Genomic DNA, 12,609 nt, shown 5'->3' on the forward strand with positions numbered 1-12,609 from the left:
GTCTATAGTCTAGTCTATAGTCTAGTCTATAGGCTAGTCTATAGTCTAGTCTATAGTCTAGTCTATAGGCTAGTCTATAGTCTAGTCTATAGTCTAGTCTATAGTCTAATCTATAGTTTAGTCTATAGTCTAGTCTACAGGCTAATCTAAAGTCCAGTCTAGTAAAGTTTTATAGTTGAAATGAAAAGTCGACTTTTTGACTTTTTGCATTTTATGAAAAGTCGACTTTTCGACTTTTTGCATTTTATGAAAAGTCGACATTTCGACTTTTCGACCTTTTGCATTTAGTTAAAAGTCGATTTTTCGACTTTTTTCATTTAATTAAAAGTCGATTTTTCAACTTTTCGCCTTTTTATATTTTATAAATAGTCGACTTTTCGACTTTTTCGACTTTTAGACTTTTCCGACTTTTAAACTTTTTCCGACTTTACGACTTTTCGACTATTTTTGACTTTTTTCGACTATTTTCTTCTTTTTTCGACTTTTTTCGACTATTTCGACTTTTTCCCACCAGAGTTAAAAATTTATAAAGTTGCCATTTAACATTATATTATTATTATTTGTTATTATTAATAAAAAAATTTTATATATATTTTTTCTATTTGTTGCAATTTTTTTTTGAGTTTTTTCGACTTCTTTCTATTTTCGACTTTTTCCGACTTTTTTCGACTTTTTTCAACTATTTTCGACTTTTTCCGACTATTTTCGACTTTTTCCGACCTTTTCCGACTTATTCCGAATTTTTCGACTTCTTTCGACTTTTTCCGACTTTTCGATTTTTTCCGACTTTTCGACTTTTTTCGACCCTTTCCGACTTTTCGACTTTTTTTCGACTTTTATTTACAAAGGCGACTTTTCGACTTTTTTCATAGACGATAGTCGAGTTATCGACTTTTTTGGAACAAAATAGTCGACTTCGACTTTTCGACTTTTTTCGACAAAAAGTCGATTGTTCGATTATTCGAAAGTCGATTTATGGAACCCTACAGTCTAGTCAGTAGTCTAGTCCATAGTCTAGTTGTTGTTAGTTTTAGATTTTTTTCAATTATTCTATAATGAGATTTGGTACGTGTCTTCGTTTCATTTAATATACAATTTTATACAATTTTTAATTTGAAATTTATATTTTGAATGCCCTATAGTCCCGTCTTTAGACTATTGACTAGACTATAGACCAGTATGTAACACTAGAATATAGACTACACTTATTGTATATAGATATAAACATTTTATTGTAGATTATAGACTAGACTATAAATTAGACTATAGTCTATATTATAAGCTATACTAGACTAGATTAGTCTAGTCTTTAGTCTAATCAAGTCTATAGTATAGTCTTTAGTCTAGTCTATAGTCAACATTCTAGTATATAGTCTAATATATAGTCTAGTCTATATTCTAGTATTACATACTGGTCTATAGTCTAGTCCATAGTCTGCAGACGGGACTATAGGGCATTTTAAATATAAATTTCAAATAAAAATCTATGAACAAAATAACAAAATTGTATATTAAATGAAATGAAAAAAAAAAACGAAACATACAAAATCTCATTGTAGAATAACTGAAAAAATGTCTGAAACTAACAACAACAAAAATAAATAAAATCTCATATATAGTCATATATGTATACAACATCCATCTATACCTATAATATATACGATTCTATAGAGTAAAATTGTTCGCTGCTAAGTGTAGACAATTGTTGATGAAAAAGCAAAAAAAATGTAATTTTTATTTGAAACTGAAAGTTTGAAAAATTCAAAATGAAACAACATTGAAGTAAAAAATTAATTTACATTTTTTGAGTATTTCGAGTTCGATTTCAAATAAATGTTCTCATTTAAGTGAGGAGTAAGAAGTAAAAAGATTCAAATTACATTTTCAACTACTAATCTGATATTAAAGGTGTTGGGATAGAACTTAAAAAGAAAAAAAGAAATACTTTCTATAGAATTTATTTATACAGCAAGTTAAAACATTTTTTAAGATGTAATTTATACTATTTTAAAACAGTTTAGAAAAGTGAAAACATTGTCGTTTTTCTTGAATTTAAGATCTTGTGTAGCCATGGTAAACTTTATTGCCGTCTCGGAATTTAATTACAGTTTAAGATGAAACAGTAATCGATTTACTTTCAATAGCTTTATGTGTAACATCACTCACATCCATTCGTTCTATTGTCTTAAACGTGCTAATTGTTTATATATTTCGCACACAACAAGTGTTTTTGGTATTTGTTTATAATTTTCTTCGAATTTATTAATAATTTATAAGAAATTTTTTTCTTTATAAATATGTATGCAAACAAGCAAATATTTAATTGAATTAAACAGTGAAAACTTTTGACAGTGAAGGAAAAAGAAATAAGCAATAAACTAACTAACTAACTAAGTAACTAACTAACAAACAAACTAACAAACTAACAAACTAACAAACTAACTAAATAACTAACTAACTAACTAACTAACTAACTAACTAACTTACTAACTAACTAACCAACTAACTTAATAACTAACTAAATAACTAACTAAGTAGCGAACTAAGTAACAAACTAACTAACTAAATAACTAATTAACTAACTAAGGAACTAACTAACTAAGTAGCGAACTAAGTAACAAACTAACTAACTAAATAACTAATTAACTAACTAACTAAGTAAGGAACTAACTAACTAAGTAACAAACTAACTAACAAACTAACTAACAAACTAACTAACAAACTAACTAACTAAATAGAATTAGGTTGAAGAACAGTTTAATTTATTAGTATTGCCCGACACACAGTGGTATAGGAAAAAAAAAGAGGGAAATAATTCGGTAACTTCTAAACGGTTAATCCGATTTTAATGAAATTTGGTATGCACAAAGAGGAGGTGTTGTCGAGTTTAGGTTTTGAATTTGGACCTTATAGGCCAACCAGGGGCCCGGCGGGGGGTCCTCAAATTAGGACACCTCGGCTATGTTAAATTTTTAAAACGATCCTATTTCTTCATTTGAGTTACGATTTAAAAAAAAATTCGTATATAGAATTTCCTCATCGAGCACTATAAAAAATGTCGTCATAGCAGTAAATTATCTCTTATAGTTTAGGAGATATTCGCATTTGAAAATTAAAATTTTAAAATTTTTACCGTTCTTACTTTAGTTTTTTGATAATAGCGGGTCCAAATATTCCCGATTTTCGCCATTTCTTTTTTTATTCGCTTAACAACAAGTTTATATATCAAGCAGTGAATGAATTATGTAAAAATCATGACTGAGTCCAAAGTTATAGGCATTTTAATTTAAAAAATTAAAAAAAGGCGATTTTTTGCCATTTTTTGGGGAAAAAAGTATCTTTTTCTTTTTATGTTATCTAAAAAGTTTCTAAGAAGATGTATATAGAATTTATACTTTTTGAAAAGCTGACTTTACATAAAATACGATAAATGAAACAAAACCTAAAAATTTTTGATACCGAGGGGACCAGATCCATCCAAAAAAACCCTATTTTTTTATATAAAATTCAATTTTGAGCAAAAATTCTCAAATCGCATAGTCGATATCAAATTATAGTGACCTGTTTTATATGACCCAATATGTTCTTAATCATTTTGTAACGGGTTTCGATAACCCCGCCCCTGGTATGGATATAATAGGCAAAAAACCAAAAAATCCCATTTTTGGGATTTTTTAAAACTTTTTTGGGAATTCCGGGATTTCTAATAAGAAAATTCGAACTTTTTATTTAATTTTAGATTTTGAGTAAAAAAATCTACCTAACTGTAAAATTTCATCAAAAAATATTCATAAATAAAATTTTTATTGCAATTTGAAAAATTTGTATCTTCGCAAAAACTGAATAAAAAACATTTTTTAATTTTTTTAAAAAAAAAGTATTCCGCGAATTTTTTAATTTTCAAAAATTATATACAGTTTTGAAAAATAGACAAAATTACCTTTCCATTGATATATAACATGCCTACCTAATGTTTTTTAAGTGACAAATTAATTAGGGAAAACTCAACATCTTTTAGAAAATTTACCTAGCACTATTATTTTCATCCATACATTTGTTAGGCATGTTTTACTACCTAAATTTTTATGAATTTTTACAGCCACTTTTTACGATTAATCTTTTATTCTTTATCCCTAAAAAAATTAACAAGTATTTATTTTATATAAAAATAGTCTTTATTTATTTTTTTTATAAATTAATATAATTTTGTAAAATAATCGGTATCACAGTAGTCCATATCTAAAAGATAAAGTAAATCTTTAAATTCATGAATATTTTCAAATGCTAACGTTTTGTAGCAAATCCAACGTTTCCTTATAGTAGATAAAACAGGATCAGAAGATAGAATCAGATTATTAAAAATATCTTCATTTTGAGACTGCCTAGAACACTTCCTTGAGCTAAACTGATGAATATGCTTAAAGTCTCTATTCCTCGATTCTTGGGGTTCTTCTGTAAGCTCTCCTAAAGGCAGAATTTTATGTTCTATGATGACTTTTCCATGACATAATATCTTGTAAACTGTAGGTGTCATTTCTTTCCAGGGATATAATTCCAAAAGTAATTTAGAAACTTTTGTACAATACTCTCCAAATATTGTTGCGTTCACTTTATGCTTGCTATTTATCGCCATTAGAATAATATTGACCTTTTGCAGTAAATCCATAGTAATTCCGGTTATTTCGGAAGTAGTTTCAAAATGTTTAAAAAAACGTCTAGCGGTATTACCATCGTTTGTGCTTCCATATCCTGTGAGTGGTTTATCAATATTTAATCCCATCCGCTTTTTAAATTCCTCTTGAATTCTTCGTTTCTCACTGGCTCTCATTTCCATTAACTCCTTATTGTTATTTGCACTTTTGTTTGCATTTTCCGGTATGCTTCTGTACTTTAAATCATATGCTAAATGTAGAAAATGTTCCAGAAATCGTATGCGAGCATGTAGGGGGGATATTCCAAATTGTAATGTTTCCTCATTTATTGATCTTTGCTTGGAAATATTCGAAAATTCTGATTTTTTTATCACCACATATGTAGCAGTACCAAGTAGATGATGTTCCTGTAATGGCATTTCCAACTTTCCCATCAATCATTGTAAGTTTTAAATCATAGGACATGTTAAACGAATAATTTTCTATTTCGATTGTTATAGGTTCCAAGTTTTTAATTTCTGCTTCAATACGATTTATCAAATCTTGCGTTGTTGTTTTGGATTCCTTTATATACTCAAAGCTTATTGGCCTACAAAAAGCTTTGGATCCTGGAGTCGAATTCTTCCAAATATCATCGAAACTGGTTGATGGAGAATCGCTGTCAGCATACTTTCGAATTCTTAATGGAACTAGCGATGCCATAAATACACTTTTATACTCGGAAGATGATTCACTTGTGTTGATTTGTTTATATTCCGAGAGTGCTGATAATCCATCACATCCCCACTTACAAATGAGTTGAAGATCACAAGAATTTATTTTTTTTAGTTGGTCTGAAGAAAAGTCAGAAGCAATCCTTAAAGCAGTATTTTCGAGTAGAGCGCCGAGTCCAATAACAGCCTTCCGATTACAAAATGATTAAGAACATATTGGGTCATATAAAACAGGTCACTATAATTTGATATCGACTATGCGATTTGAGAATTTTTGCTCAAAATTGAATTTTATATAAAAAAATAGGGTTTTTTTGGATGGATCTGGTCCCCTCGGTATCAAAAATTTTTAGGTTTTGTTTCATTTATCGTATTTTATGTAAAGTCAGCTTTTCAAAAAGTATAAATTCTATATACATCTTCTTAGAAACTTTTTAGATAACTTAAAAAGAAAAAGATACTTTTTTCCCCAAAAAATGGCAAAAAATCGCCTTTTTTTAATTTTTTAAATTAAAATGCCTATAACTTTGGACTCAGTCATGATTTTTACATAATTCTTTCACTGCTTGATATATAAACTTGTTGTTAAGCGAATAAAAAAAGAAATGGCGAAAATCGGGAATATTTGGACCCGCTATTATCAAAAAACTAAAGTAAGAACGGTAAAAATTTTAAAATTTTAATTTTCAAATGCGAATATCTCCTAAACTATAAGAGATAATTTACTGCTATGACGACATTTTTTATAGTGCTCGATGAGGAAATTCTATATACGAAATTTTTTTTAAATCGGAACTCAAATGAAGAAATAGGATCGTTTTAAAAATTTAACATAGCCGAGGTGTCCTAATTTGAGGACCCCCCGCCGGGCCCCTGGTTGGCCTATAAGGTCAAAATTCAAAACCTAAACTCGACAACACCTCCTCTTTGTGCATACCAAATTTCATTAAAATCGAATTAACCGTTTAGAAGTTACCGAATTATTTCCCTCTTTTTTTTTCCTATACCACTGTGCGACACTTCACTCAAAACCAGAAAGAATGAAAACAGCTGTTTTTTCCAACACTATAAATAAAAACCAATTTTAAAAATTTGTCTCGAGTCCTGGTTCAGATGCTATCAAAAGTGATATACCCGAAACTTTTTAATAACCGTTTCAAAATTTGGTGTTGTTCTGTAAATTTTTGCATATTTTTACATAAAATGTTTATTGATTTCACAAAATTTTTTACAAACTAATCAGTTAAAGAACAATTTTTGTACTTTAATTAAAGAATAAACATATAGTTGTAAGTTGTAAAATGATCGGTCTTAATATTTTTTACCTTAAACAACTAAGATTAGTTTCCTTGTTATACCCTACACCACTATAGTGGGGAGGGTATTATAAATTTGTGCTGATGTTTGTAACATACAAAAATATTGGTCCAATACCCACCTTAAAGTATACCGATCGATTCAGAATCATTTTTTGAGTCGATTAAGACATGTCCGTCCGTCCGTCTGTCCGGCTGGCTGTCCATGTAAACCTTGTGCGCAAGGTACAGGCCGCAATTTTCAAGATAATTTGATGAAATTTGGACCAAGCATGTTTTTTGGCACAGGGACGAAGCCTATTGAAAATGGTTGAAATCGGTCCATTATTTCACCTAGCCCCCATACAACCGTACCTCCCGATTTGAACTTTTTATGCCATAATTACGTCAAATATTCTGCTATCTCTTTAAAAATTGGCACAAATAAGTTTTATATAAGTATAAATGACGCTGCAGATTTTCGTAAGGATCGGCCTATATTTGACCCTAGCCCCCATACAAACCCCCCTTCAAAAAATGACTTAAACGTCTAAAATTGACTTGTAACCATTTGTATCGCAATGAAACTCAACAAAACTAACTGTTATTTAAAAATATATCCTTTTCCCAAATTAACCGAGGATCGGCCCATATTTGACCTATATAAAGCCTCATTTAGAAATTTTAGTTTTTTATCAATAAATTGCTTAAATATTTTGGAAATATTGGTAATATTCAACATAAAACTTTCTTCATAAAAAATAAAAATTTTATAAAAAGTAAAAATTTTAAAAATATACTCATGGTGTAGGGTATTATATGGTCGGCCATGCCCGACTATACTTTCCTATTTGTTATATTACAAATTTATGTTTTATATATTAATTTCAAGTTTTTATATAATATTAATGTTATTCATTGTAATTGTAATTGAAATTTTATTTCAGACAAATTCTATAAAAATATTTATTTTTTTTTTTCTGTCAAATAATAAAATTAAAACATAAATCTTTTAAATGTCATAGTTTTAGCACGATTTATAAGAAAAATCAATTAAAAACTGATCAAACATTTTAGATAACAAAACTGAAAATAATAAATTATCAATAGAAAAAAACAATATTAATTAACAAAAGAAACAAACTGCTAAACAATTCAAATAAGAATAATATCTTAATAAAATAACATTTAACATTTGACAATTTACAAAAAAAGTGTGAGTTTAAATGAAATCTATAACACGATTTTAACATACAAACATAAGTTATTATGAAAATCTAAACAGAGATATAAACATTAATCATTCTGCAGTTTTATTAAAAAAATAAAATTTTGCAAAAAAAACTACTTTAAAGCACATGATTTAAACAAATTGTGCTAAATTTTGAACGCATTTTTTTTATTTTAAAAGAAAGAAAAAAAACTCAACAAGTGTGTGCTGTTTGCACACCAAACGATTGTCACGTTCAAGTTTAAATTAATTGCTTGTATACAAATAAATTTAAACTAAAAAAAAATTAATAGTATTTTTTTGTTATAGATAGACTTTACTTTAAATTTGTTTTAGTTTAACTCTATTTTAAATTGTTGTCACTTTTTTTTCAAAAACTACAAATTTTAAGAAAAACAAAACTCTCACACACATAAGTACATATATAATTTGCAAGTGGTTTACCTTAGTTTTGTTTTTATTTTGTTTCTATAAAAGTTCAATTAATTGATATGGAAAAAATATTTGCCACAACAATATTGAAAATTGACATAAAATTAAACATTTGCAACATTGTATAGAGCCCATGTTACTAAAATAAATGAATGCCCTACCTAAAAAGTAGGGTTCTATAAATTGACTTTCGAATAATCGAACAATCGACTTTTTGTCGAAAAAAGTCGAAGTCGACTATTTTATTCCAAAAAGTCGATAACTCGACTATCGTCTATGAAAAAAGTCGAAAAGTCGACTTTGTAAATAAAAGTCGAAAAAAGTCGAAAAGTCCGAAAGTCGAAAAGTCCGAAAGTCGGAAAGTCGAAAAGTCGGAAAGAGTCGAAAAAAGTCGAAGTCGACTATTTGGTTCCAAAAAAGTCGATAACTCGACTATCGTCTATGAAAAAAGTCGACTTTGTAAATAAAAGTCAAAAAAAAGTCGGAAAGTCGAAAAGTCGGAAAGAGTCGAAAAAAGTCGAAAAGTGGGAAAACGTCGAAAAAAGTCGGAACAAGTCGGAAAAAGTCGAAAGAAGTCGAAAAATTCGGAAAAAGTCGAAAATAGTCGAAAAAAGTCGAAAATTCGGAAAAGTCGAAAATAGAAAGAAGTCGAAAAAACTCAAAAAATTGCAACAAATAGAAAAAAATATAAATAAAATTTTTTTATTACTAATAATAAATAACAATAATATAATGTTAAATGGCAACATTATAAATTTACGCTTTTGGAAACTTTATAAATTTTTAACTCTGGTCGGAAAAAGTCGAAAATAGTCGAAAATAGTCGAAAAAAGTCAAAAAGTCGGAAAAAGTCGAAAAGTCGACTATTTATAAAATATTAAAAGTCGAAAAATCGACTTTTAATCAAAAGAAAAAAGTCGAAAAATCGACTTTTAACTAAATGCAAAAAGTCGAAAAGTCGACTTTTCATAAAATGCAAAAAGTCGACTTTTCATAAAATGTAAAAAGTCGAAAAGTCGACTTTTCGTTTCAACTATAGAACCCTACTAAAAAGCAAAAATGTTAAGTTAACAGACAAATAAACTTTCAGTGCTGCCATGAAAAAGGGCCAAATGTTTTATTTTAACATTATTAAGTTTGTCTAAGGGAAAGTTTTTATTTGAAAATAGACAAAATGTTTTTGGTTTTAAATTTATCGATAGCTGTAGCTGTTTTTTCAATTCTTCATAAACTTTTTTTTTGCTGTGTTAAATCAATATTTATTAATCTATATAATCATTTATTTAGCTTTAAGTCAAATGTTGTCGATGTTAATATATTAAATTTTGCTTTCTAATAAAAACCTTGAAGGAAATCCTTGTTTTATATAAATTAAGGTTAAAATACCACGCCTACAAAATATAAATAAATAAACTATAATTACAAAAATAAGCCACTTCTTTTTTAAGACAAATATATTATTGCGCAACTATTTAGTAAATATGAGAAATTTGGTAAAAAAATAAAAATTTTGAACAAAATGTAATTAAATTTTTTTATAAAGATAATTAACACTCTTTGATTAAACCTAATTTAATATATATTTTGTGTTTTCGGTAATGAAATATGTTACTTAGGGCGGGTTTCTTACTACTCAGTTAAACTTGGATTAACTTGCTGTTAGATTAAACTCGAAACAAATTTAGGCGGATTTTAATCGATGATTGTGTTTTTTCAACTTTGTTAGTATTGCCAACTATTCACTCAAAAACATACACAATGAACAGCTTTTTTTCAAATAATAATACTTTTGTAAAGTGAAACATTTTGGAAAAAATGCTAGATAAACATTTAAAACAATAATAAATAAAACCAAACATTGTTTTATTGTTTTTGTTAATTGCGTTTTCTCACCTATAACTTAAGTTTAATTGCCCAATAACATTCAGTTAAACTAAGATAATAAATAACGTTACTGTTTACTGAAAAACACAAAACATATATTAAACTAAGTTTAAACAAAGAATGTAGATTATCTTTATCTGAAAACCCCACCCTTATTATCTTATATTAAATGAGTGTTATTGACAAATTAGTAGAGTTCTATAGTTAAAACGAAAAGTCGATTTTTTGTATTTAGTTAAAAGTCGACTTTTCAACTTTTTGCATTATATGAAAAGTCTATTTTCATATATTGCAAATAGTCGAAAAGTCGACTATTTTTTTATAAATAGTCGACTTTTTTCAACTTTTCGACTTTTTCGACTTTTATTAACAAAGTCGACTTTTTTCACAGACGATAGTCGAGTTGTCGACTTTTTTGGAACAAAATAGTCGACTTCGACTGTTCGATTATTCGAAAGTCGATTTATAGAACCCTACAAATTAGTTAGTTAGTTATTTAGTAAGTTAGTTACTTAGTTAGTAAATTAAACACAACATTTTAAGTTATTTATGTTTAAAAACTATTTTCAAATTAAAACAACATTTATTAACGGTTTTTTATATGGTATCACAGATTCAAATTAAAAAAACATACGCTTGTATGGCAACATTTTGAAATCCCGCTTAACATAATAGTGCTGCCACGTAGCTTAAAACACTACTGACAAAAATACAACTCTGTTGTATAACACATCTCATGTCATGAAATTTTTCCATGGGATTACACAAGTGTCAAAATCATATTGTGACAAAAAAAAAACAGAATCGTGCGTGCGGTAAAAACATAATTTGATACATTTAATAGATTTTAAATTAAAAAACACACGAAAATGGCCACAAAACAATTAATTAACAAACAAAACACTAAATTGGTGTCCCTGCTGGTAGCCAACAAGCCCTGGAAGAGGTATGTTTAAAGAATTTAATAAAAAATTAACTACATTGTGATCAGCAGCAGTATTTAATGCTGATAATGATTACAACAATTTAAGAAAGAACGTGAACATTTTGCCTAATGTGACGTAATAAGTTAACCCATAGAGTTAATCAATGATAATGAAAATTTTATTAAAAACTTGAATGAAATTATGATAATTTGTGAATTTTAGCTGTTGGTCCTCTACCGCCAGATGTTATAGCAATGAAAAATCCGCCGAAAAGGAAACCGCACAAACAGAACAAGCATCTGCTGCCAATGGTGAAGATGCCAAAAAATTGGCTGAAAATATTGAAACCTTAAACAAAGAAGTCCAAGAACTAAAAGAAAAGAATGAGGAATTAATGGACAAATATCGTAGATCCTTGGCCGATAGTGAAAATTTAAGAGTACGTTTGAATAAACAAATAGCCGATGCCAAAATCTTTGGTATACAATCATTCTGTAAAGATTTACTAGAAGTAGCTGACATTTTGGGTCATGCTACTAAAGCCGTGCCTCAAGATCAATTGACGGATAGTAATCCTCATTTAAAGAATTTATATGAAGGTTTAACTATGACCAATGCTTCTTTGTTGCAAGTGTTCAAGCGTCATGGTTTGGAACCCATGAATCCCTTGAATGAAAAATTCAATCCTAATATGCATGAAGCATTATTCCAAAAGGTATGTTTGTTGGTTTTTTTTTTCAAATAGATTATATTCAAAATTATAATTTCAAATGTATTTCCAGCCTGATTCATCGGTAGAACCTGATACCGTTATTGAGGTAACAAAATTGGGCTATAAGCTACACGAACGTGTTATACGACCTGCTTTAGTTGGTGTTTCTAAATCTTAATAGTTTTTCTTTGTTTTATAAAAACTTTTTGCTTAATGTTTCCACAAATTATCTAATAATTTAAAGAAAGCGTATTAAGCTGTTTTAAAAAGATTTTCGTTTTATTTCTATAACTTTTTTCAAAGTTTATGTAAAACTTTTTTTAGCAGCTTAAGTTTTTCTTTTCTTTATAAGTTTGGTTTTGTTACAATACAACTTTTTTATTACCTTTTGTATTGTTCCAAAAAAAAACCTTCAATTACTAGTGATTTGTTTAGTTTTATAAGTTTTATGTGTAAATATATTACAAAATAAACAAAATTGTCTAAAGAAATTAAGTTTTATATAAAAAAAAAAAATTTTATGTAGACTTGTGAAAATTTTTATCCTATTAACTACAAGTCGGTTAATTTATTCTATATAGACTTTATTTTGAACAAGGACTCAATTTTGTAATTAAATTTAAGAATTTAATTTGTTATAAATAAAATACATTGGAAAAAATTTAAAAAAATTATTTTAATTTTGATAATTTTTGGCAAATTTTTCAGAGACTGATCTATAGTCTGATCTGTAAACTGTTCTATAAACTAGTATGTAGTTTGAT

General features: G+C 27.8%; 1 protein-coding gene across 1 annotated transcript; it reads left to right on the plus strand.

The window, feature by feature from the left end:
- The first annotated feature begins 10,987 nt into the window (after nt 1-10,987).
- Nucleotides 10,988-12,508, plus strand: LOC111677396 (grpE protein homolog, mitochondrial). The gene is made up of 3 exons (XM_023438506.2): nt 10,988-11,153; nt 11,356-11,848; nt 11,916-12,508. The coding sequence occupies exons 1-3, from the start codon at nt 11,077-11,079 to the stop codon at nt 12,021-12,023; spliced, it is 678 nt and encodes a 225-aa protein (XP_023294274.2). The 5' UTR covers nt 10,988-11,076; the 3' UTR covers nt 12,024-12,508.
- Nucleotides 12,509-12,609: the final 101 nt, after the last annotated feature.

Source organism: Lucilia cuprina, chromosome 6 (genome assembly GCF_022045245.1).
Source record: "Lucilia cuprina isolate Lc7/37 chromosome 6, ASM2204524v1, whole genome shotgun sequence".
NCBI lineage: Eukaryota > Metazoa > Arthropoda > Insecta > Diptera > Calliphoridae > Lucilia > Lucilia cuprina.

What these genes read in the sequence shown, in the direction of transcription:
- LOC111677396 (XM_023438506.2), top strand. Translation starts at nt 11,077, where the DNA reads ATGGCCACAAAACAATTAATTAACAAACAAAACACTAAATTGGTGTCC. An exon ending in GCCAACAAGCCCTGGAAGAG is followed by an intron (nt 11,154 to 11,355) that starts GTATGTTTAAAG and finishes TGTGAATTTTAG; the next exon opens with CTGTTGGTCCTCTACCGCCA. An exon ending in ATGAAGCATTATTCCAAAAG is followed by an intron (nt 11,849 to 11,915) that starts GTATGTTTGTTG and finishes ATGTATTTCCAG; the next exon opens with CCTGATTCATCGGTAGAACC.